Source organism: Calidris pugnax, unplaced genomic scaffold (assembly GCF_001431845.1).
Source record: "Calidris pugnax isolate Ruff unplaced genomic scaffold, ASM143184v1 scaffold294, whole genome shotgun sequence".
NCBI classification, from domain to species: Eukaryota; Metazoa; Chordata; class Aves; order Charadriiformes; family Scolopacidae; genus Calidris; species Calidris pugnax.
In genome coordinates, this window is record NW_015094505.1 from 1,390,416 (window position 1) to 1,417,129 (window position 26,714).

The 26,714-nt window shown below is 49.6% G+C and overlaps 1 protein-coding gene across 1 annotated transcript in view; it reads right to left on the reverse strand.

Annotated features, from left to right (window-relative positions):
* Positions 1-5,239: 5,239 nt before the first annotated feature.
* GPC3 (glypican 3) overlaps positions 5,240-26,714 on the reverse strand; it is a gene marked incomplete at its 5' end in the record, with an annotated part of 172,678 nt that continues 151,203 nt past the window's right edge. The window contains one exon of the mRNA XM_014963067.1: positions 5,240-6,399. Within this exon, the coding sequence (XP_014818553.1) occupies positions 6,224-6,399 (176 nt within the window). The remainder of the gene's footprint in view (positions 6,400-26,714) is intronic.

The window sequence follows — 26,714 nt, forward strand, 5'->3', positions numbered from 1 at the left end:
CCCCAAAAAAAAAAGCATTGCTTGTCCTTCAAATGGGAACAAATACACCCAGTACTGGGGAATTTGCTAGATAGAGTCCAGATGACAAGTTCTCAGAAAACGCTGTCAGCTGCTGAGATTCAGCTTCATGAGACATGGTCCTATGTTAACCGTAAACAACAGGGACAACAAAATGTCTGGCAGATCTGGAAGTGACCTGAGATGCCTGCATTCCACAGCAGACCCGTTTCACACTGCAGGAAAGGTCACCGCTTGAACCCACTGCTGGGTGGAATGTACACACACGTCATTCTTCTTAACATCTGTAAATTAAACAGCCTCTTGCTTTGCTATCCACCCCGTGTTTATTTTCCCAATTGCTAACGTGGTGGATGGCAGTATAACCTGACACTGAAGGGACACAGGTTGCCTCGGGGCTGGATCTCCACTTCCTTTTAGTGATTTGCCTGCAGAGAACTGGATGTGAAGGTGGCGATGATGCTCAGACCCAGCAGTGATTGGTTTCCTTTCTGGACGTTCAGCATCTTTGTGCACTGAAATAATAACAGCAGAGAGGGCAGTGAGAGCAAACAGAAACTACCAGCAGAGAGCCCCAAACGTGTTGACTCGTTGAGGTCTCTGCTGGGCTCCTCGGAAGGAGGCAGCAGCCGCTAAACTGGGAGGTTGAGACTAGGCATGTAATTCTGCTGTGGAAAAGTCTGATTTTCAGTTCTGGGAATGTGCAGGAGCGTTCAGGATAAGTCTTCTCTGTCCCTGTGGCCACATCTGAAGCATCTGAAATAACCCCGAATAGTCCCTAATGGGGCCCATCCTTTCCCACAACGTGCTCTCGGGTACCAGCGCCAGCTCCCACCCCCTTCTCCAGGAGGAAAAACCCCTCAGCAGCAAACGTGGATTTTTTCCCCCCAACCTTTCGGGCTGCAGGGCTGGCACACGCTCTGGGGGAGCCTGGCCCAGAGCCGGGCACGTTGGATTTTGGGGGAGCAGCATTAAGTGTTGGGACGGGCTGTGGGACACAGCGCTTGGCAGCCTGGAGCCATGGATGTGTACTTCAGATCCTAGCATGCTCTCAGCAAAACAACACCAAGATGTTTATTTTCAAAAGGATACAATGTTCGACAAAATAAACTATATTTGATTAATACTGACTGCTTTTCTGGGTTGTTGTTTTTTTTTTTTCTGAAGGCAGTAAATTCGCTGACTGTATAAACATGCCAGGGCCGCTTCATCTGCCTGTATCAAAATTTCGGTTACCTCATCTCCAGGGAATGTCCTTCAGTAACATTTTGACAAGCTTATTTAGGGGGTTGTTTGTGGGTTTGGGTTGGGTGGGGATTTTTTTTCCCATTTTTGACTTCTTAGTGAAGTCTCCCATGAACAAGCCGCAGGCTGGAGCCGAACAAAACCCACCACCCACCTTCACACGGAGAGTTCCACCATGTCCCTAATAGAAAATCCAAATTCCCATGCTGAGGACCAGTGAGCATCCTCCAAGGTCATCGTTTCACCTCATTCCCCTCTGGCTGTGGATTTTATGCCCCCGACCCCTCCATACCTGGCTCCTTGCTGAAGCAACAAATAATGCATAAGGAGGATTTGTGAACCAGCTGATGTCCAGCTGAGTCACCCCCAGCTGCAGAGCTCACACTGAAAAATCTCTGGATTTCTGGGAACGGACACCTGCTTCTGGGGCGTGTGGCTCGTGATCGGGTAAAGCTTTAGCCACGTTTGTCAATCATTAAGCTGCAGTGCTGCTGGAAAGGTCAGGGAAATTCCCAGCAAGGCACCCAAGTGTTTGAGAACTAAATGGTATTTCTGAGATGCTTTAGCTCAGGTGAGCTAGAGAGCCTGCAGGGCTTGGTCAGTGGACTTGGCCATGGCTGGTCCCACCACCGAGCTACGTGCTCTGAGGTTGGAGGTAGGTATCTCAACAGCACACATGACTGTTCCGAGCATTTTGAGGTCTTTCTGTGGTTTCCTGTATTTTACTTCAGAGACTTAGGCAACATCCCAAATCTGGTTCCCACCAGCAGCCCACTTGTCCCCCTGCTCCCCGTGCCTCTTCCACCCCAGGACTGCCTCTAACACCACCTTCCACATGGCTCTGAAGGCATCACCATGGACCAGAACTGCTGAGAAAATAGTGCAGGAGGCAGTGCAAGGCAGGCATCTCCTTCCCTCCTGACACAGCAGTCCCCACCTCGCCCGGACCCTGGCCTGTGCCCCAACCGAGTGCCCTCCGAGGCTGGGAACCACACCTTGTTTACGTTTATTCTTTATTTTTTTCTTTATTTTTTTCTTTATTTTTTTCTTTACTTTCTCTTCATTTTTTTTTTCTTTACTTTTACTGTACTTTCATTTTACTTATTTGCATATATATATGCACCAGCACTCCCCGCATCCTCCCTGTAAGGGAGACTTTGTTTAGGTTGGAAGCCCCAGTGAATCCAGCCCCATATCCCCGCTGGACCCCCGCTCCAGAGCGCTCGAGGGCTTTGCTCATGGAGATGAACGAGCAATGAAAAACCTCCCTGAAAAACAAAACTAAGACGCTCTAGATTTCACTTCCCCAAACAGCATGAGCCGTAAGCACCAGCTGTTCCCAGCAGCTGTTAAGTGCGTTAGATTAAACCATTCCAGCACTAAACTATTAGTCAATTGATTAATGAACTGGGACTTCCCATCCAACAAAAATATTTTGGTTTTAAATTATAATTCGATGCATGGTTACTACAGAAATACATTACACATGCTAAGCACATGTTTGTGTCTCATCACTTCCCTCAGACACGGGGAAAGGTACCAGCCTCACCACCTGGCCTCGTGCGCGGGGTGATGCTGCTGGCTCCTGCCCGCGCTTGGGATGTCCCACGGAGGAGTTTAACCAGCCAGGAAGCGTTAAGGTTAACTGTCAGGGGGTGAGGGCTCAGCCACCTGAGACTAGAAACCTTCCCCAAGGTGGCTGGGGAACCGGCACAAAGCACCAAGCCCAGGGGACATGGTGGTGGCAGAGGGAGGGCAGCCACGCTGCCCCGAGGAGCCCTGCGCGGGGAGACTCGGCCATCAGAGTGCACAACAGCTCGGGACCAGCTCTGGGTTTCACCACAGGGCTGGAAATTATCTAGGAAAGTGAGGGGTTTCTGATTATTATTCCCCCCTGCCCCCAGAAGCACCTCTCTGACATAAACTCCTCTGTTCTGTTGCTTTCCCTGCTGGCAGAAAACCAGGTAGATATTTACCCTGGCCACGTGCCCCGCTGGCTGGACACGGTCACCGCCGGTGCCAGAGCCACATCACGGTGTTATCATGGTGCTGCCAGCACAGCCCAGTGCTCCCACCTCTAAACTGCCCCAGCACCCACCATCAGCTCAGCCCCTGCACCTCCTACATTATTGTATTTATGATACATATACTCATTACTGAGATATGTATATACTAAAAGCCACTACTACTACTAAGGAAAAATTGAAATGTATCTTGACCTGTGTGTTAGCAGTCAAACCTGCAAGCCCTGGGACACGGCATGGAGCTCCAGGTACACATGTACAGAGGGGTGACACTGCCCATCTCCTGATGCAGATGGTCCCTCCCACGGCAACACAGGTCACAGTAAGCAGAGGTGGTGCAGAAAATCACACGAGGAACAATTACTCCTTATTTCTCATGACATGGGAACGAAACACTGCCCAAAACTGAACACCAGCTTTACTCCACCTTGGTGGCCAAGGCATCCCTTGCAAAAGCCCTGCTAAAACGTGCACACAAAAACACCACGGGGTAAAATTCAACAGCTTTTTTTCAAGTTATAATGCATTATTTTATAAACTTGGCAGGTAGCGGGCTCAAAGGCTGTTTTTTGTCATCTCTAATCATAACAAAGTCCCCAACAAGCTTTGCTTTGCTAAGCAGCGTGTGTGTGCGATGGGGAGCCGGGCGCAGCGTGCTACAGAGGGGTCTTCTGCTGAGCAGCATCAGCGTGGCACTGCGGCGATGCAGCGGGGGAAACCTGGGGGCTCTGTCAGACACACGGCAAGGCATGGCCCCCCCGACCCCCTGAGAGAGAAAGCAAGCACGCTGCTCTGGCGCTGCAGGAGAGCCGGTGTCACCATCCCACCCCGCTGCTGTCTGAGGAAGGAGCACACAGATGATTTCCCACGCAATATCAGAGGAGAGAACATCCCCGCGCTGGTACCAGGGATACCTGGCAAGGCAGAACCAGCACATCATCTCCAAACAAACCCAGCGGCCTCCTCCCACCCCCAGCGCTCCGGGAGGATGAAAGGAAATGATCAGAAGGGAAGAAGCGATGGGATTTCAAGTGGCGCTAATAAAATATTCCCTTTGGTGGAGCAGAGGCTGATGGGCACAGCCGGCTGCGACGCAGAGAGCGGGGTGATGGGGGGAGCTGGGCCAACGCGAGAGTGAAGTAGCAGGAGGGTTAAGAAGCACCTCTGAAGGCAACGCCGACAGCTCTCTGCTGCATCACCCCCAAGAGATGGCGAGGACTGCAATTTGTTTTGTGAACCTGGAAAATACAAATATGTGTGCACAAATATGCATCACACGGGTGTGGACGGGAAAAACCCAGCACTTACAGGAATACTGCATGGCACCAGCGCTGCCCAAGCGTCCTCAGTGCTCACCCTGATGCAGATGGGACACGAGGGTCTGAAACCCAGAGGAAACCTCTCCAACCATTAACCAGCAGGTCACACCGGGGCTTGGCTCTCTCCATCAGGAGCAGGGTGAGCAGCCGGTTCTCCCTCTGCCACAGCTCCTGAAGCACTTCCCACAGCCCCAACGCTTCACATCAGGGTCAGCCACATCAGCCCCACCACTGAGACAGGAGAAAGTTCCCGCTCTCCAAACCATCTGATTGCATGGTTCGGATTTATCTACTTTCCCCCAAACATAAAGTTGCTTTCAAAAAGTTCTGAGGCACACAAGTATTTAAAGCACACATGTGCACGTGTGTGTGTGCATGTGTACGTGCACCCACAGCGGCTTGAGATACTTCAGATATAATCACTCTAGTAAAGGCAGCATCTTAAACAGAAATATGTGGCCATTCTGGTCAGGAACCAAACCAAACAATCCCTGGCTCCAGCCCATCCATTTAATCAGATGAAGCCAAGCCTTTCCGTGGTGCCCCCGAGCTGCTGGCCCTTCCAGGCTGCCTGCTCCAGGAACAAGGCAGAGCATCACCTTGCAGACATGGGAAGCTACTTCCAGTGCACCGTTTATAGAGCAACCAACCTTTATTTTAGAGACACCTTAATTAAAGCAACATGCAAAGAAACACGTGAGTAAGAGTTTCATCTGCCTCAGGCTCCTGTAAATCCTTTTGTTTTCCTCCCTCCTATCACAATGCGTTGGACGCCCGTTATTCATCCCCGTAAAGCACAGCGTGTACATCCACACCGTCTGTCCTTTGGCTGGAGCTGTGTCTGCAGATTTCCCATGGGAAAGGAGGTGCCTCACTTCTGAAGAACAAAACCAGGGCATTGCACGGGCCGCGGGGCTGCCGGAGGGAACCAGCCGTCTGCACTGAAGGGCTTCACAGGACCTGGCTGGGAGATGAGCAGCAAAATCACCTGCAACTTGCAATGCGAGCGTGGTTTGTGCCCATGGGAACACGTCTCCACGACAATCCTGGTGCATGACAACTCCTCTTCCATAGCATCTCTCCTCCTGCCTTATGGCTGAGCTTCTCTCTTCCATCTGCACACACCCTCCATATTATGTGCCTGGCCAGATTCCTAGGGGTGAGCCTCAAATTTGGAGTAAGTACAAAAACTGCTTGAACTGCAGACAAAATCTGTGTTAAGTCAGCTAGGACCAGGGGGCTGATATTTGCTGAAAGTGTTTTGTAAGTTGGAGGTGTTCTGTACCCCATGCATATTCCAACAACTCAAGATGAAATATGGTCTTTAACTTAACTGCAATGGAGACCTCAGCCTTCAAAAACTCCGAGGAACGTAATTTAATATCAACCTTCTTATATTAAACAGGATTATCTTTAAAAAGCACTGTTTGGTATTTACTAGTTTACCATGAACAAACGCTTTTCTTGTGTGTGTGAAGGTACCACACTCTTTTATAAAAACGACTCAAGTCACTTGCCCTGTCTTTGGAAATGTGCATATATTTCAGGAGAGGTTTCAAATGTCTTCCTCATTCAAAAAAGACATGGAGAGACACCCAGCGATGCCGCCGGCGCCGCTCACGGCTGGTGGCCCAGCAGCAGCAGCAGGAGCAGGGCGATGGCAGCGGCAGGGCCAGGCTGGGGGGCTGCTCTCCCGGGGTCGCTGCTGGGGACCGCGCCGCCGTCTTTGCTTTGCTGATTCAGAAGCTGCTTGTTTGCAGAGGCATCATCCATATCCAGGTCGTACGCCAGCTCTGAAAGCAGAAGGAGAGAGGTGGTGAATAAGAGGCGGTGTGTGCCAGCATCCCAACGCGTGCCATATCTAGCCCCCACCAGCAGCGGTGTCCCCGGGGTGGCCCGTGACAGCAGCTGGGGACAGCGGTGAAAGGCATCGCAGCGGGGGTGGATGGGCCAGAAGAGCTTGGCAAACACCTTGTCAGTCCTGCACCCAGCCCCAGAGCACCTTCCAGTACCCTACAGCAAAACTTATGCTTGGAACAACCAAAACATCACAACTATAAGGTGCCCCGGTAGGAAAACAAAAGAGATAAGGGGATCTGGCTCGCTGGAGAGCTGCTCCCAAAGAACATCTCTGGGAGCTTTGGAGTGGGTGTTTAGCAATGTAGATGGTGTCTGCTCGCCAGGCACCGCAAGGATGTGGAAATCAGGACGAGCACAAATAGTCCTCCCAAACCCAGAGGCAGTAGAAGCCCTTGCTCACCAAATACCTCCTGGCTGGGGGACCTGAGGAGCTCTGTGTTTCTGCATTTCTGTAGTCTTACATAAGTGTGTGCAAAATATCCTCCTTACAGCACTTTCAACACGTGCATCCCATGCCCTGTCCACCTCATTCTCCACTGGAGAATGAGGAATGTGAATGGATCACACACCCCAGGCATGCTGGTGTTGCAACACAAGGACTTGGAGAAGAAGCACATAGGAGCTCCAACCCAAGAAAATGCCTAGGATAAAAGTTTTGATAGTTCTGGCAGAGGAGCATGACATTAGTGGGGAAAAAGCTTGTGGCAACCCATCACTAGCTGCAAGGGACCTGCTGAGCAGTAAGTCATAGTCGCCCTTGTCCAAATAGACAATGTGGAAAGACAAGAAATCAGCAATTCTCAGGGCTGAGAACAAAAAGCCTGAGGTGTTATGAGATGCCATAAGCCAGATCTACCTGGGGCATCTGTACCCGCTGAGCATCCGGACCAAGAGGGTGCACCCATAATTGACTCAAGGCAAAGGGTTCCTCAGGCCCCTTCTCGTGCTGCTGATGTCTCCTTCTGGGGTCCAGGTTTCTCGCCTGGTTGGGAATCAGTTAAGCCTGTCTGTCTCATCCCCAGAGCCTGGCCTTTGGAACTGGCCTTCAAAGCCTTTGGAACTTTGAAACTGGTGGTTTCCATCAGAAGAGACCCTGGCTCAAGCCTTTCACAACTCTTCGTGGATGACCAGCATACTGATGGGTTTGGATCATCTCACCCCACCCCTGAGAAAGAATCCAAGAGGCTGCATAAACACTCCAGCTAAAAAAACGCCACATCAATCCAACGAGCACCACTGCCAAAGTAAACAGGCAGCATTTCTTAATCAAAAATACCCAAACACTACAAAACAAAAGCATAACGATGTTAGTGTGACAAGTGAGTCAGTCCAGGCCATCAAAGAAGGTCAGAACTGGCTGAAGGGGAGCAGATATCTGCACGCACAGAGGGCCAGGTGCAAGCAAAACCCGCCTGGTCAACTCTGGCTCCTCCAGGAGATTCCCATAGATGCTGGGATTCCTCTTCTCCACACCTTTCCCACTTTTCTTCTTCATAGTACAGATATTCTGCTGTTCCCAGGCAGAGCAGGACAAAGTGCCACCCTGAAAGGGATGCACCTGGAGGCCACCTCTTCCCCTCCTGTGTTGCTTTCCAAGCACAGAAACAAGAAGTCCCTCTGGCACAAGGGATGCTCAGGTTCCAGGGCAGTTTGGGAGCAGCCTGGCTGCACCATAAGCTTATTTACCCAAGCTTATTTTCTGCAGAATAAGTGAAGGGACTTTATGTTAATAAAATCACAGCAGATTATTCTGCCCTTTGTTGTTTTACACGAGACTCCTCAGCTGGTACAATGTCCCATCAGAGCAGTGTTGACCTGCCCTGGTGCATTTTGGAAGGTGTTTCCACACGCTCCTCAAGCCTGAAAGATGCCCCATGGAGCCACAGTGGCGTCAGGCACCCGTGTGTTTCCAGGCCAGCGATCTGCAGCTGGTGGGCAGAGCTTTTGGGGTAGAATATTCTCTCTCTCAAAACTAAGAAAATCCAGGGGAACTGAGTAACCATTCTTGCCTTCAGTTTAGAAAATAGATTTGAAACAAAAGGGTATTTCAGTGAGGTCCTTAACAGCACAAAGGGTTTTGATGTTCCCATTTAAAGTCTCATTCTGCGATGTTGTAATTTATGGGATGCGAGACTCCTTTGCAGTTCACAACGCAGCAGCTGAATCGTGTTGGATACATTCAGCCAATGTGCACCAGAATCATCATCTCAGACAACATGTTCTTTCGCACAAGAAATTTTCAGATTCTGGCTTTTCACCTGACCTTGAGTAAGGGCAATTTTTTTTAAATGTTGGCATTTCACCCAAATGGGAACGGCGATTCTCTCATTCATCCTCTTTGACCAAATGTAAAGAGAAGAGAACAGAAACCCTCTTGTCATCAGAAATCTGAGAGCTATTTTCCTAGCCTTGTTTAACTGCTTCAGAAGCTTAGTGCTTGGGTGTGCCATTTGTTTTCACTGTTCCTTCCATTGTTTCTTTCACTGGGCTTAGTTGTGCCCAATTGTATTTTTAGGCCCTACATCTTTTATTTTGTATTAATAATGGGCTCATAACTCTTGCAAATCCCTTTCACTTAACTTCTACTGACTTTTGGTATACGGGAGGAGAGGAAAAGAAAAAGTATTAGCCTCTAACAGACCTGAGGCCGCTGGTAACCAGGTCCAGGCAATAACAATGTTAAAAATATACAATAATCATCATCATATTTCAAATCCAGGGATGCCAATTAGCAAGTCTTCCTAACCAGGTACTTCCTGTATAGGCTTCGTTATGGTTTCCAGCCTTCGTTAGGATCCCCAGTTAGTCCAAGTCACTGCCACATCCCTGCACCTCCTGCTCCCCAAGCCTCTGGGAGAGAAGGAGCCCCCGCACCAGGGATGGAGCTGCAGGACCAACAGTGGAGTGGCAGCAAATAACCTCCCACGTACACCATTTGGGGCTTTTCCACCCAAAACTGCCTTTACACTGCAAAATAACCCAAGAGAAGCTGCTCCTCTGCTTTCCCCCTCTCCAGCATTCTTCTGCACCAAACTTCTCCACTGCCCCAGCTCTGATCTCCTACTTAATTTGCGACAGTTTCTACTACAAAGCAGCCCTTTGGGCTGCAAAGGCTTTTTTGGGGGGAGGGGGAAGAGGGAGGGGGGAAAGCTAGAAAAATCTGTTTCTGTTTATAATCAGTCAGAATCCAGAGGGTATTACCAACAATCTGCACTAATTATGTATTCAATCTTCTCTCATTTTGGCCCCTCTTGTCCTCTGGGCTGTGGATTAGATAATCCCCTTAAAATAATAGTCAATCATTAGCTCTGCTTTTTTTTCCTCCCCCCCGTGTGCAAGCCAAGCGTGCCGTGCCGTTTCCCGGAGGCCTCAGGCAGCTGGTGAAAGGTCTCCAGCCGAACACAAGCCGGTCCCTCCGGAAGCATCCTTTGTAAGAAAAGCCCCTCTCACACAAAGCTGCTGTGCTGTGCCGCGCTCCCAGGACGGCAAAAGCTTCCCTGGTCTCACAGAGTGGGCAACAAACCCCTCCGCCAGCTCTACAACGTGCCCCTTCCCCACCCGCAAAACCACGCGGCGGTGTTTTTCTGTGGATCAGGATGAGAATTAAGCATAGTGGCTCTGTGTGAGATTATGGGGGAAAAAAGAGCCTTTAAAAAGCTCTTGCTGACCCACGCTAGCTTTGGAGCCGGCTACAGAAGGCGGCTGAAGCGGAGGAGATGGGGTTCAAGTCAGTGTAATAAGTCCCAGGGCAGCTGGCACAGAAGGTGCCGGGAGGATGGGTACCGGCACGCCAGCAGTGGCACAGCAGGCCTTCCTGTGCCAAAGCCACCCCCGCCTACTGAAACGCCCCTTTTCACCCCTAAAAGGACGACGCAGCCCTAAGCAAAGAACCGCTAGCAAATGCCACTCTGGCAAATGACCTCCAAGAGGACGGTGCCCGGCTCCCGGGGGGTGGCTCGGCTGCTGCCCACAGCCCAGGAATGTCATCTCACGGGCAGGCATCTGGGCTGCCCGCCTGGAGGCCTGCCCCGGCAGATGGCTCCAGCGATGGACCTAATATAGTAACAGAGTCGTAACGGGCGGCCGTGCCTGAAAACCACTCGGCAACGGGTGCAAAGGGGATCCCCCCCATCGTGCCTAACGCAGCGTCTTCACCAAAGGAGGCTGCCGAGTGGGGCAAAGCGCTGGTGGGGACATGGTGATGGCTCTTGTTTGCAAATGATGGAAACTCTGCGGTGCGAAGGGAATAGGGCACGGGTGGCGACCGTGTGTTTCCAATAAAGCGCGAAACACATCGAGTGGAAATGTCAGTGACAAGCAGGGCAGGTTGGCAGGCTCCTTCAGCTCTTGTGGTCAGTTGTGAACATCTGCCTGCACATGTCCTTCAGGATTTGTCTAGGAAAGCACATGCTGCCATCGCCATCAGGAATTACAATCTCTGAGGTGCATTGCTTTATTTAATTAAGTGGCAAGCCTTACCAGTATGAGGAACAAATTGCCAGGGGATGCAGCAGACTCCAAAGCAAGCCTAGGTTTCTTAAAGGGAGAGATGTCTGAGTCTAGCCAAAGCTGTTGACTCACTGAATCACAGAATGCTATGGGGCTGGAAGGGACCTCTGGAGATCACTTAGTCTAACTCTCTGCCAGAGCAGGTCCACCCAGAGCAGGTCCCACAGGAACATGTCCAGGTGGGGTTTGAATGTCTCCAGAGAAGGAGACTCCACCACCTCCCTGGGCAGCCTCTGCCAGGGCTCTGCTACCCTCACAGGAAAAAAGTTCATACTCATGTTTAAATAGAACTTCTTACATTCCAGTTTGTGCCCGTTTGCTCTTGTCCTGTCCCTGGGCACCACTGAAAAAAAGACCAGCCCCATCCTCCTGACACCCACCCTTTAAGTATTTATAACTTAAATAGCAAGGTGAAGCGTAAGAGCCTGTGAACCCACAAACCAGACTGCCCGACTCTGGCTGCCAACTCTTTCCATCTCTACAGCTCCGGTCACTTCAGTCTCACAGGTGTTTGCACCTGAAAGCTAAAAGAACACTCCAGTTTCATCCCAAACTCTTTCTGTTGGAACAACAAAAGCTGTGCTCACCTCAGCCTCCAGCTACCTGGCTTTCTCATGCAGACAGCTCATGCTACAAACACACCTCTGCCTCCACAAAGACAACATCTGAGCCCATCCATGGAGTTACGTGGCACATACGGTCACAACTGTGAGGAGTGAGCCGGGATCCCCAACCCTCTGCTTCTCCAAAACACCTTAAACTCTTCCAAACGTCTAGCCAAGCACGGTCTCATCTCACCAGGAAGGTTTTGCCCTCTGGCTTATTACCACTAAAATCCTGGAGCACCAACAAGTTTGCCAGTTGTCTTCTTGCGCAAGGATCTCCAACAGCTCAGCCATAGGTGCGGCCACACCGGCGCGTAATTAAAGTGCTGAGCCGGGGCTGGCCACGATGCTTGTGTTGGCAGGGTTGCAAGATCACCGAGATGGATGCACAGCATGTGCATGGTCTTGTGCCTCTGCTTTTCCACCTCCTCCGCAGCAATTTAGGAGGTGCGGCTCTTGGCAATACAGATTTGGAAAAAAATAGAAGGAAAAAAAAAAAAATCCAGCTCAACGCCATCCCGCTGCCGTTGGCAATGTGGCCAAGGGAGCATGGAACACCTCAGCAGTGAGTGATAAAACCGACTTCCTGGGCAGAAACCCAAGGGAATAGGGTTTGGGATTGCTGATTTGCAAACCAAGACTTTTCTCCCACTTGCTCTTCGACACATCCCGGCTGCCAGCGTGCTGCTGATGGACTGCAGCCTGCGTCCACGAGCGACCCAAATACCACAGGCACTGCCACAAAACCAGCACCAATTTGGGGAAAATTCACCCAGGACTGAAGCAACCTTGAGGGTGGCAACCAGGTTGATTTGGTTATCCAGCATAGAGTGATGAGGAAGCTCCAGCTCAGTCCCACGCTAGGGATACAACCAGGTCATGCTCGGGGTACACAGGGCAGTTGGCCATGAGCTCTGCGACACAGCCAGTGAGCACACCCTAGCGCTCCAACCTCCAGCAGTACCACAAAAGTCTCACCCATGGATGTCCTCAAGCTTTCAATGGGGCAAAGGAACAAAATGCCTCCAAAAACCCAATACATACACCATGACTCCAATTCGAGCAACTACTCTTCCACCCCACCTTGGCCAGAGGCTGGTGGCGAGGAAGTGCTATCATTTATGACCTGAGCCTATGTTTACTTTTAAAACATACTCATTAAATTCCTCTTTGCTCCTTGGTGTGCTCCAGATTTGCCCCGAAGAGAATCTGGCGTCTGCAATTGCATTAATCATTTTCCCTTTGGCAGCAAGTAAAAGAGTTTCTGAAGTGTACTCGCAGAGCGGAGCCACAAAAACGTGTTTAGCAAAACGCGCTCATGTAATCTATTAAAAATTAACGAATCTCATTAGCATTATTAATTTGAAGCACCAGAGTCCTTGTACTTTGATGACGAAGCTGCATGCCCCAGTCTGATATCCAGCTGCGCTATCCAGAAAGAGAGCTGCCACCTAAAGGAACTTAGGACAGAGGAACTGAAAAATAGGGAGCTAAACATGGACAGCCAAAAGCAATCTACAAAGGCAGGAGTCAAGAAAGAAAAAGAGGAAAAGCTGGAAACAGAAGAGATGCATAGAAGTGAAGTGATTTATGAGGCAACAACACAGGACTGGGTCAAGCAATGTCCCTGCAGTACCCCCATGTCCCTCAGCCCACCTGGACGTGGAGTCACCCTCTCCTGCTTCAAGGTCTAAACCCAGAAAGTGATCCCTGTTTAAGAGATGGGTTGACAGAGTCCATTGGGGGGCAGTCCTGAAGGGCAAAGGAGTCCAGGAAGGCTGGACATTCTTTAAGAAGAAAATCCTAAAGGTGCAGGAGTGGGATGTCCCCATGTGCCGAAAGATGAGCTGGTGGGGAAGAAAACTGTCTTGACTGAAGAAAGAACTTTGGCTGAAACTGGGGGCGGGGAAAGAGAGTGTTTGACCTTTGGAAGAAAGCACAGGCTACTCAGAAGGACTACAAGAACATTGTGAGGTTATGCAGGGAGAAAATTAGAAGGGCCAAAGCTCAACCAGAACTTAATCTGGCTGCTGCCATAAAAGACAATTAAAAATATTTCTATAAATACATTAGCAATAAAAGGAGGTCTAAGGAGAATCTCTATCCTGTATTGGATGCAGGGGGAAACACAGTGACCATGGATGAGGAAAAGGCTGAGGTACTTAATGCCTTCTTTGCTTCAGGCTTTAATAGTAAAACCAGTTGTTCTCTGAGTACCCAACCCCCTGAGCTGGAAGACAGGGACAGGGAGCAGAATGAAGACCCCATAATCCAAGGGGAAATGGTGAGGGACCTGCTACAGCACTTAAACACACACAAGTCTATAGGGCCGGATGGGACCTATCTGAGACAGCTGGTGGGAGGGCTCATCAAGCTACTTTCCATCATTTGTCAGCAGTCCTGGGAAACTGAGGAGGTCCCAGTCATCTAGAGACTAGCAAACATGATGGTCATCTACAAGAAGGACTGGAAGGAGGATCAAGGGAACTACAGACCTGTCAGTCTGACCTCCGTGCCAGTGAAGGTTATGGAGCAGATCATCTTGAGTGCCATTACATGGCACATACAGGACAACCAGGCGATCGGGCCTGATCAGCATGAGTTCATGAAAGGCAGGTCCTGCCTGACAAACCTGATCTCCCTTTATGACAAGGTGACCCGCTTAGTTGATGAGGGAAAGGCTGTAGATGTTGTCTGCCTAGACTTTAGTAAAGCCTTTGATACGATTTCCCACTGCATTCTCCTGGAGAAACTGCTCACTGCCTAGCTTCACTGGGAGAAAAACTGGCTGGAAGGCCAGGCCCAAAGAATTGTGGTGAATGGAGTTAAACCCAGCTGGCAGCCGGTCACGAGTTGTGTTCCCCAGGGCTCGGTATTGCGGCCTGTTTAATATCCTTATCAACGATCTGGAGAAGGGGATTGAGTGCACACTCACTAAGTTCACAGACAACACCAAGTTGGGCAGGAGCGTTGATCTGCTTGAGGGAGGAAGGCTCTACAGAGGGATCTGGACAGGCTGGGTCAATGGCCTGTAGCCAAGTGTGACACAAGGCCAGGCACATTCATGGGCCTCTCATGAATGCTCCAGGCTGGGGGAAGAGTGGCTGGAGCTGCCCGGTGGAAAATGACCTGGGGTTATTGGTCAACAGTGGCTGAATATGAGCCAGCAGTGTGCCCAGGTGGCCAAGAAGGCCAACAGCTTCCTGGCCTGTATCAGCAATAGAATGGCCAGCAGCACTGGGGCAGTGACTGTTCCCCTGTACCAGGCACTGGTGAGGCCCCACCTTGAGGGCTGTGTCCAGTTTTGGGCCCCTCACCACAAAAAAGACACTGAGGGGCTGGCGAGGGTCAAGAGGAGGGCAAAGGAGCTGGTGAGGGGTCTGGAGCACAAGTCTTGTGAGGAGAGGCTGAGGGAGCTGGGGGTGTTCAGCCTGGAGAAAAGGAGGCTGAGGGGAGACCTCGCTCTCTCCAACTCCCTGAAAGGAGGGTGTAGCCAGGGGGGGTCGGTCTCTGCTCCCAAGGAACAGGCCATGGGACAAGAGGAAATGGCCCCAAGTTGCCCCAGGGGAGGTTCAGATTGGATATTGGGAAAAAGTTCTTCACGGAAAGGATTATTAAGCCTTGGAACAGGCTGCCCAGGGAAGTGGTTGAGGCACCATCCCCGAAAGTATTTAAAAGATATGTAGATGTGTTGTTGAGGGACATGGATTAGTGGTGGACTTGGCAGTGTTAGGTTAATGATTGAACTTGATGGTCTTGAAGGTCTCTTCCAGCCAAAAATGATTCTATGATTCTGACCACACTGCTGTCACCTGAGGCACCTCAGGGCAGTCTTGATTTTGGGAACTAACATTCCCAGTGACAGCAGAGCAAACTGAAATGCTTTGTATTTCCTCTAATAACCAAAACCAACATCACCACATCAAACTGAAATTTTCTCCTTCATCTTTGCTCCACAAAAAGCTCTTTGGATTTGACCAGGACAGGCAGCTCTTGCTTGCTACATGTTGGCCTTCAGTTCTCTAGCTCAGGACACTTAGTGACATTCATGTACCAGCAAGACCCACCAAGACACAGTCCTAAGGGGAACAGCACCGGTTCCTGCTTTCCAGATACTAGCTGCTAAAAGCAGCCCTCAAGGCAGAAGGATGTTTCTCAACGCTTGATCAGAAAACCCATGGTGGTGTTACAGCATCCAGGAACATCTGACATCTTCTTTTGTGACTCACCACGTGTGGAAACCAGACTTGAACAGGGCCCAGACCGTGGCATTCATACTCCAAATAGGCAACCAGAAATGTGCCTCTCCAATCAGAATGGTCCAGGACTTTGCACAGTGTCCACGCTTGGTCAAAAATCCCTGGATATCCATCATTGCCTTGTGCTTTTAAGGAAAAGAAGAACCAAAGGTGGCTGATGTCTTCCTCCTTGAGCATGCAGATAAAGGAAGCACCTGAGTAACACTCCCAACCAGGAGATCAAACTGGCAGAGGCTCCATCAGGCTACAGCTCATGATGCCAAGGAAAATAGTCCAGAGTGAGATTTCAGGCCATAACCCAAGACTTTGTGTTGGGCACAGACATACCTGTTCAGGCAATGAATAGAGCCTGCAGGTAGGCTCAGACATGGAGGCATCCGCTCAGCCTGCCTCCACTCCTGGAGAAACTCCCGGAGGTTTTCGGCTCTTCCATTGCCCAGGATTGCTGGTGTGTGTGGAGAGCAGGCTCCCCCTGCCCGTGCCGCGCAACCCAGCCAGCCCTGGATCCTTCGTGCAGAGCATGGGTCGAGGTGAGAGAGCTGCCAAGGGAAGGGAGCCGAGAGGCTACAGCACCACCCAGCTTTTTTAATTGTGTTAAGCTGCTTAAATAAAAAAATAAATAAATAAAACCCTGGCTCTGCATTAAAACAACATTAAAGTGACTTCAGCCTATAAAAACGGGGTAATGCAGGAGGCCCTGGGAAACATCACCATACCCAACTTTCCCACTTTATATAGAAAAAGAAGGGTTGGGTTCATAGGCTGGAACTTTTTAACAGCTTCAGGTCATGTTCCCTGTGCTGGTAGGAGCCCCGGGAACAGCCAATGAAGTCTGAAACCAGGACCTGGCTTTGCACTGCCTTCTGCATGGCTGCAGAGACAGACCCAAATTAAACCCAGCTGCATACCTGCTGCATGTACATCTGACATTAAAATGGGGCTGATTCCTGCCTCCCTCCTGGAGTGAGAGCAAACCTTGGTCCTAAAGCACCAGTGGAATGATGGTGCCGAAAGCTAGAGCTGGACATCGGTGGCAGCTCCAATGGGATACCCAGCATCAGCCCAGCTGAGCACCAGGACACCACAGCTGTGGTGCTCAGGGTATGCTGGATCCATCTCATCTTACTTGCTTTTTCCTGGGGGACCTGCAGTTGGGACCTCCTCAAACCAGTGCTCGTGACTGGGACCATGGTGGAGCTCAAGGACACCACATCGCTGTCCCTACCCCAGAAGGAGGGGTGGGTGCTCCTGCCTAGCACCTCCCTGGGTCACCTTCTACGTGCAGCCATGGAGGGTACTGGGGACAGGGCCACACAGCTCACATGGGAGCATCCAAACTGCTCTGGGGACACATCCATCGGCACAGCAAGCAGGTATCGGCCGAGCAGTGAAACAAGGAGATGACAACACAAGAGGACCCCAAGGAAATGCCTCCCACATTGTCCTATCTGCAGCACTCAGTCTCAGGAATGTCACAATCACAGTGGAAAATCAAAATAAAAAGGCTACGTAATCCAGTTTGTAAATCCCTTGAAAAAATACAAAATCCTTTCTAAAACAGATTACAGAGATTAGAGATAAAAGTTTCCTGGAAATCAAGAACTGCATTTCAGCCTCCCTCCTCTCCCATCCTTCCAGAAAAGAGAAAATCAGTGGCATCAGTGGCAGGAAATCTCCGTGCGACAGGGAGAGGAGGAGATGCCTGCCAGACCCACGCAAGCTTTTTGGTCCATCCCTTTCCCAAACAAGCTGCACGGGACCAGGCAATGCACTGCTGAGATTTTGGGAGCTGCAGGAGCCTCACCCAGCCCTGCGGATGCCCAGCAGAAAAAACATCCTCTTAAATAAGGGCAGGCTTCTACAACTCAAGACATTTCACTCGGCTGTGCCAATGGTGACAACGTTATCAATGGGAGAACGCTCACGTGCCGACGCTATCAAAATGCTTAGCGGCCATGCCGTTATCCTGATAGATTAAAATCAGCATTCTGTTTAATATTATGACTCAAGTATCTACAGTCAATGGTGGCAGAAGGATTTTCTGCTGGGAATTTTTATTTCACGAGAGTTTTTGTGCTTTCATGCTTATTTGGAACAAAAGAAAAAAAAAAAAAAGATTGCAATATTAGCATTCCCCCCAGAGCACGCATTCAAGTTCCTGACCTGTTATTGCTTAAGGACTTCTGCAGCTGCAGATGTCTGTTTGGAGCTACAGTTAGGTCACTTTGAATGATGCTCATAGAATAAGGATCAAAACACTTACAGCTCGATCAAAAGGACATTTTATGAACATTGCAGCCCAAGTTAAGCGCTGATGCGAATACTTACATTCGCCCTTATATCAGCTCAGCTCAGTTCTAATAAAATTAACACCCTTTTAAATAACGCACTCAATTTTTATTTGTTTCATGGGTTTGTGCCTCATGGCTTTGAAAACATACCCTCAAAACCTTTCCATCACTCTGGAAACGTCTAGCTGTGTTAGGATCTGGAAACCAACTGCTTCGCCAGAGGAATGGGGGGGTGCTGCTTTGTATCATTGCTCCACCTGCTCTAACCTGAATTTATCCACCAAAGGTTGCTCCCCCCTTCCACCCCCTGCCGAAAGAGCCTAACACAGTCAGACTCTTTTTTTTTTTTTTTTTTTTCCCCAGGAGGAATTACTACCTGTAAATAAACAACTTAAAACTGAACTACAAGCACTAGCAGCCTCAATGCTCCTTTGAAAAGAAACAACAGAAAAAACAAAACAGCAAAAAATCCAGTCCCTTTTCTGCTTTTCACTTGTGCATTAGAGGCCAAATGAACTTACCAGTCCAGGACAGGGGACGTCTTATTGGTGCAATACAGCCAGTTAACTGTTCTTTAGAGATATTCATCTCAAAAGCCAGAACAGAAAGAGCATTTTCCCCCCTTTTTATTTATTTATCTTTTTTTTTTTTTTTGTGCTAACTCACCTTAGCTGAAAAGCACATTGAGATTGTAATTATGGGAAGGCCTCATCTAGTAGATTTGTAAACTCAGCTATCGGCTTGAATTACTGGAATTAGCAAGGCTAATTTAATGTCACTGTTCAAAATAGCTCAGATTTGGAATTTCTTAATGGCCTTAGGAGAAGGAGCCTTTATGCATACTGCAATCTAGGCTTCATTCTTAGACTAAATTCCTTCTCATAGATTTTGTGAATGCCCTGTTTTGTAGCCAACACAAACTCTGTCCAGTAAAATAATGTAAGGACTCAGAATGAAAAGAGATTAGCTGTTCCCTGCTCCTGTTATTTTAAAGCAGAAATAACTTTGGCTTCTACTGATTCATAGACAAAGCTTGAAATGCAAAGCATGCTCAACTCCAGATTCAGCATGAAAAGGACCTTAAAGTATTCCCGAGTGCAAGTAATGGACTTATTAGAGGGATGAAAAGAGGCACTTTTCACAGAATCCCAAGCCCTTTAGTCTTGTCATATCAATAATCGTGCTAAAGAATTTCATTCTATTTACATTTCTTTCCCTTCCAAATAACCTGCCTGACTCCTCTGAAATGCAACATTTACGCTTTTAAAACGTTAATTTATTTCTGTTAATGCTCGGTGGCAAGTGGTGTAAAACGTCTGCAGATCACCCAAAGCGCGATGGCGTGGGGACGGCGTGTGACAGGGAACAATTCCCTACAACCTGCACTTTTACACCTGACAGTCACTAAACGAGGAGGTAATTTTAAAGACTTGGTTAAAAGCATCTTCTTTAAGTGATGACAGTTGATTGTGCTGGAGCTCAACATACCTACAATCTGTTTTCCTCTCCTTTACGTTTAATACCCACAAAGATAATGCTGACAACAAGAAGAAAAGGTTTATAGATATCGGGAAGGAAATCTGCCTGGCTGTCCTTAACCTACCAAAATATACACATTTTTTTTACCTAGTTTGCTTAGTCTTTGCAGGATGGTTTAATCTAAAACCAGTATATTAAGCAACTAGTAGCAATTTTGCCTCATTGTTTGAAGAAATGGCTGAAAACCAAAGGTATTCCAGGAAAAAATTACACAAGCCTGTGTAGAAACACCAGGAAAGCAGATGTAGATGTCCCTGATTGCTCCTTTTTAAGAGAGGGGAGATTTTTTTCTCCACTCAGCTCCATGCCCCCACAACAATTTGCACCAGTTGGGAGTGCCATAGCATGGAGGGGATAGAAGGTGTGTAGGGCTGCAGCTGTCCATGGCCCTCCCCGAAACGGCAGAGACCAAAAGACCCCAAAACACCAAGACATGGTGAACAGCCATCCCAGGGTGAGGATGCACAGCACAGACCCAACCGTGTGGTTTCGGTCTGGAAAGGCAAAGCACAGTGACTGCTCACTGAATTTCACCCAAGGGTCTCAAAGCACACTGCAGGCATTAATTACACCCTCTGCCTTGCAGAGATTAATTAAGCACTGAAGCCTCACGGTCCCTGAGAGCCGAGCACAAGCCTCCATTCACTAGTGGCTAAAATTGAGCCAAGGTTGCAAGGGGACTTCACGAGCACCACTGGGCCCCGAGTGCCCTGTGTTGCTCTGCAGCGGTGGCTGCCTCCTCCTGGGATGCTTTTAATTCCTCTGGATGTGTCCCAGCAAGTCCCCCTGTGAAGGCAGCCCTTCAAGACTTTGCTCTGGAAACACTCTTTATGGCAAGGCATGGTACCCAGAGAGACACCAGGGGAGGTGAGGAGCAGTCCCATCCCACGGCCACCTTCTAGTGCATCCACTCAGCTTCTATTTTAAAGGACCCACAGGAGGTCCCCGATGTTAGCAGTCATTTTTCCTAATGATGAACTTGGCATCCCTGATGAGACATCTGCATCCGTGTGCCAAGAAACTACAGAGTTTCTTCCTCGCGTGCTGCTGGCTACTGGGCAGCTGTGTCACCCCTCCCCGGGTGGGACAGGCTGCAGAAGATCACCAGGCTGCCTTTTCTGCCCATTCCTAACCCCTCCAAGCCACAAGAGACACTCACAGCAGCTCTGTGGGTGCCATGGGAAGGCACCCTGACATGCCAGGGTGCTTTTGAGATGCTCCAGAAACTGCCGTTGCTGCATCCTTCTCTGCAGCATCCTTCTCCAGTCCAAACCTGCGCGCACCTCACAGGACTCATGCAGCCTTGGGCACTCCAGAGGCCTCTCCTGCGAGGCTCTAGCAAAGCAGCGGAATCCTCTCTGCCTCCTGACCTCCCTGTTTTGCTCAGATCAGGCTTGCTGGCTGCCTCCCATCTTCCTATCTGTCTGGACGACTCTGTGTCCTTTTAGAAGGTGGTCGAGCTATTTGCCAAGGGCCAAGCAATGATGGATTTAGACAAGCAGCCTGCTGACCCACAACCATCCACTGTCACCGTTTCTTTAGCAACAAATGCCTGGATGAAATAGGTGACAAGTGCATAAAAGTATATATGATAGCTGTGCAGCAGAGAGCTGGAAGGCAAAAGGGGATTGCCAGCCCCTGCAGCTAACGAAGTGCTGGCTGTGCCGCAGCTGCAGCCTGGGAAACCCATTAAGACCACATGGGGTGTCAATTGTGTGTGAGTGGTGGGCCTGCAGGCACTGCGTGACGGCAGCCCCACGGTGGAGCTGGGGGGACCAAAGAGACTGGAGAAGACAAGAGTTTCTCCACACGCGCCTGCCTGTGCCTCCCAAAAACTGGGAAGAGCAGGTGGACGGGCACAGCCCCCCGAGGAAACCCAGAGACATGGCCCCAGAAAGCCTGAGCTGCAGGTCAAGGCAGAGAAAGTATCACCCTGTGCATCCTGTGCTGCCGTGGGATGCAGAGGGGGAGATGCCCAGGGAGGGATCCCTCGGAGCTGGGCTTGATATAGGGGCTGCATCTCTGCTTTGCTTTCGGGTCAGTGCAATCCCACAGCTATCCAGTCCCCCAGTGTAGGTTCCAATGGGATGGAAGGGATTTAGGAACCTCCGGGCAATCCCACACAGTGGTCCCGGTTACCTCGTATCCTGGTTAAGTACTTTGACAGACAGGTTTCTGCTCCTTAATGTATGTAACTGGTCAGGGTTAGTCTTACTGCTATTAGCAACTAAAATCACTCTCAAACCAACTTCTTTCCAACCCAAGCACAGCAGTTCTTTTTGTTCAACGTGTAGAAATACCTCTTTGCTATGTCTGCATTTTTGGATTTTATCTTTCTGGTGGTACACAGAACCATTTTTCTTTTTTCCACATTTTCTAAGGAGTTCTGGCAGTGGGAAGTTGTTTGTAAATCACACAACTATTTATTTTACTGGAAACATCTGCTTTAACACATTTGTCTTGAAAAAACTTTTTTTTTTTTTTTTTTTTTTAACAAAGGTATTAGGCTGCAATGTAAATTGGGCACATCTGTTCATGAGTCACTGCAATAGCGCTGCCTCCAATGCACCAGATCACACACATCTCCAGGGGCCTGATCCAGCAGAAATCGGAAACTTACAGCTCGCTCTGCTCCCTTTTCCGGCACGACTTTTCCGAGAGCATTGCTGCCTGATTTAATAAATTAAGGCCACTAAATAAGAAAGACCTATTTAGCGTCTGCTAATAGCATTAAGCGTCTGGCCCAGCAGACACTTAAGTATCACCGAGGTACTCAAGCTGGTGCCCCACTCCCCGCGCCCCCCAGGAGCCCAGGTCAGTGGAATCACTCATGCGTGGGGTGCTCCAGGATGCACCAGCCCTACCTCTGCCCACCGTGCTGTACCACTTCTGCTGCCTTCAGCCGCTCAGTGCTGCCAGTAAAAATATTTAGAGAAGCAAACATGATGGAAAGACATCAGCTGAACCTCCAAGATCAAAACCTCACTCACCAGCCGGTATTCATCCACTGGAAATACAAGGGTCAAAAGACCTGGGGGTCCAGGAGAAACCAATCAGCTTTGTTGCTCCATTGTCCTCCTGACACCTGACATCTGCCACTGGCCCCACATTTGAAACACTGCTCCACTGGCAAAAGCACCCACGGACAGATCACACAGCAGCTATGGGGAGGTGGCCGTGCACAGCCACATGTCAGCTGCACAATGCTGGGTGCACCTTACAGAATAACAGAATCGTTAGAGTTGGAAGGGGCCTTAAAGCCCACCCAGTGCCACCCCCTGCCCTGGGCAGGGACACCTCCCACCAGACCAGGTTGCTCCAAGCCCCCTCCAACCTGCCCTTGAACCCCTCCAGGGATGGGGCAGCCACAGCTTCTCTGGGCAACCTGAGCCAGGCTCTCACCACCCTCACAGCAAAGAATTTCCTCCTGAGATCTCACCTAAATCTTCCCTCTTCCAGTTTAAAACCCTTCCCCTTCATCCTATGGCTCCCTCCCTGATACAGAGTCCCTCCCCATGTCTCCTGGAGCCCCTTGAGGGACTGGAAGGGGCTCCAAGGTCTCCCCAGAGCCTTCTCTTCTCCAGGCTGAACCCCCCAACTCTCTCAGCCTGTCCTCCCAGCAGAGGGGCTCCAGCCCTCCCAGCATCTCCATGGCCTCCTCTGGACCTTGAGTCTCTTTTAATCTTTGCAAAGGCAGAAATAAAGCTCCAAGTGCCAGGAAGGGAAATGGAAGGTGACAGCACACCAGATGCTCCCTGCCAACAGACACTGGAGCACAAGAGGGGGAAGTTTGCCCTTAGAGGGAAGGGGAGAGCACAGCGTTTCGGGTGTAAATGCATTCTTTCACATTCTCTGTGCTTACCTTAGAAGCTGATTTATCTCGACAAGAGAAGAGGAAGAGATATCGCAGGCTGTGTTCTGTGACGACTTTGGGGAGCACACAACTTTTTTTTTTTATTATTTTTATTTACTTTTTACTGAATGATCTACACAAAACCCAAACAGGACGAGCAAACATAGCGGAGCCGCAGAGCAGACGGCGGTGAGTTATCAGGGAGGCAAAGGATATTACTCAGACTCTGATAATAAACCACCAGCTCCCACCTGCCAACTGCAGTCTGCCTAACACAAAAAAAGTCCGAAAACAGGCTGCAGCAGATGTCTACCACCCCATGCAGGAAGCGTCTCCAGCATCCATGGGACACAAGCAACTCTAAAATAGCTTTGAGTACAACAATTTTACAGAGACTCAAGATACTGAATTAAAACAGGAAGGAGAGGGAAAAAAAAAAAAAGGAAGAAAAAGGATGTGTATCACATTGCACTTGTAATTTACATTTTAGAAATCCTGCTGGGACTCTTGCGTTGGATTGAGACGGTGACAGATGTCCTGGCAGTGTGTCCAGCTGCTGAACCCCATGAAAGGGGTCCCACAGCAGCCAGCAGTACCTGCCACCATGACACAAACCTCCCTGCCCATCATGGGACCAAGGGACACACCGTGGGAGTGGCCGGCCAAGGGATGCAGCAGCATCCTGGGGACTCAGTGGCATCCAGCAATCGGTCAGCCCCAAGGCAGCACTTCAGGCACCAGCTTCCTGCTCAGAAATGGGATATGCAGAAAGGGCCCTCGGAAGAAGGAAGGTGAGGGAAAGGAAAGGGGCTGCTAGGTTTAGCATTCCAGCTCCACGCTGGGCACAGACCCAGCCTCCCGTGGGAAGGAAGGGCAGAGCATCATTCCGGCTCCCGCGGGAAGCAAAGAGCGAACAAAAAGCAGGAACTGACAGCAAGATGTTGTCAAGAGCCTCAAATACCACTGAAGACATTTTCTGACACAACAGAAGCTGGTCAAAATGCCAGATTTCCATTCCCACAGAAAACGGAATGCGCTACTGCTCCCATGCAGAACAAAGACAAAATGCAGCCAAATTTTCTGTTGTAACAAAAAAACCAAACCAAAAATAAAAACCCACTCCACTCCAACAAAGTCTAATCAATTCATTTGGATTTCTTTTTTTTTTCTGTGTTATAAATAAAAACATACTCTCAAGCAAACTTTTAGACAAGAAGTGGCTCTGGAGTGAAAGCCGACCGTGCTACCTGGTGGCATGGGCAAGCAGGTTGTTGCTGCATTTCCCCGCTGCAGGAGCGGAGAAAGATGTTTCAATTTACTTCCAAAACAAGAAGAAAAATCCCATCCAGAACCCCAACATGCTTCACTGCATCCTGGTTCCAGAAGAGAGGAACTTTCCAACACGAAGTCTTCCCATTGGAAAGTTTCCAACCTTCCTTAAAAGCAACGTGTTGGTGGGGGGGTAAACTTTAGGGTCAAGTCGCTTTTGCCCCAGGTGAGATGCACCATAGACCCAGAAAAGCTGGCAAAGATGGCAAAATTCAGAAGCACTCAGCTACCTGAAATTTACTGGTATGGAAGAAAGCCATCTGGGCTCTCATCAAAGCCACCAAAGCCCCGGGGCCGGGGATGGATGGCAAAGGCAGAGCTCCCACCGGCGGGAAGGAGGACATCTCCTCCCCAGTTCACAGCTCATCCATCCCCATCCCAACACGAGGGGTCAGGGATCTACTGGGGGCCACCTGGGAAGTGGAGGAGCCATTGCCGAGACACACACCTGGTTCAGGTCGCGTTACTCCTGGTGTTGGCCCCAGCAGATGTGCACACACAGGTCAAGGCTAATGCACACCAGCCAAGGAGAGTTTCTGCTTGACGGACGATGAATCCCTCGCTTCTGGGGCACACAGAGGCGACTCAGTACCCTATCATGTCCTGGTAACACACCCACTGATGAGTGATTCGCAGGCCAGACCCAAATACACACTATCTTCACTTGCAAAGAAAGGCTGGAGTGAAAAGGGAAATAAATGTGGATTTAAAATTCCGAGTCCTGAGAGATTTCTCTGGAGGAGCATCCCTTTCCCTCTTTCTGATGTCTTTTTGGCAATGACTAAAAAGACAGGCTGCTTCCTGGGCTGCTTTTCTGTATTTCTTTCTGCTGAGACCATCAAGCATCAGCACCAGGCTCCAGGATCAGTCCCGTGACCGAGTCCATTTTGAGAGCTTCATCTCAGGCAATGCCTTTTCTTCTACCTGGGCTACAACCCATCAGCCTTCAGGGAGCATCACTGTTTGGAAAGATCCAGACATCTTCCAGATATTTAACTTACAGCTTTGTTTAATCAGGCTTTATTAGTTCACAGATACATACTTATATTTATGGAAAGATGCAAAAACTAATTTTCAAGAATGCGATGCTCCTGTCTCCAAGGAAGTAAGAACCTGTTGGATCCCAGGTAAAGAGATCGCTGCCGTGTAGGCTCTCACGCAACCCCATCTAAGTAAACACTGGCTCCCCAGAGCCTTTGGTTGTTGCCATAACGCAACTCGCACTGCTAAGTCATTGCCACAATATCCCATATAAAAACAAACCCATTTGTTCAAATTTGAAGAGAGGGAACTGAGAGGTCAGGATTTTAAAGTCATTTCCCAACTTCTTCCCTTTAGGGCTCAAGAATGCTCTGAAAGTTGTATCCAAAAGTTTTCCAGTAAGTGGTGGCTTCCATGGTCCACCTGAAACATCATTTGTCCTCTGATACCTCTCAGAGCAAAATGATCAACAGCAATGCAGCAGCCACAGCAGAGAGCCCAGGACCGTCTCCCAGACCCTTCCAATGAGAGAGGGCCACCTGGCTCAATGTTAATTGTGTTTGTGGTTTTTCACACAGTTGCATTTCCCCAAGATACATTCTGGGCAGACACACATTGGGCTCATCCCGAGCCAAGTTGTGTCTAATAGTCCTTGATGGACTTTAATTCTGTGAATTTGTCTTCTTGTCTCTTTGACTCCATGTAACCTCTGGGTGTCCTTGCTGCATGACGTTCCTCCTGTTCAAGCCTTGTCATTGTCCATAGCCAAGTCCCCAGCACCACGGCAGTGTGCGCCAAAGGACCCCAGTCTTGCTGACCCCGGTCTCGTCTTCAGCCGCTGGCTGTGATTTCTGTGTGCCACCATTCCACAGTAGCTCAGCT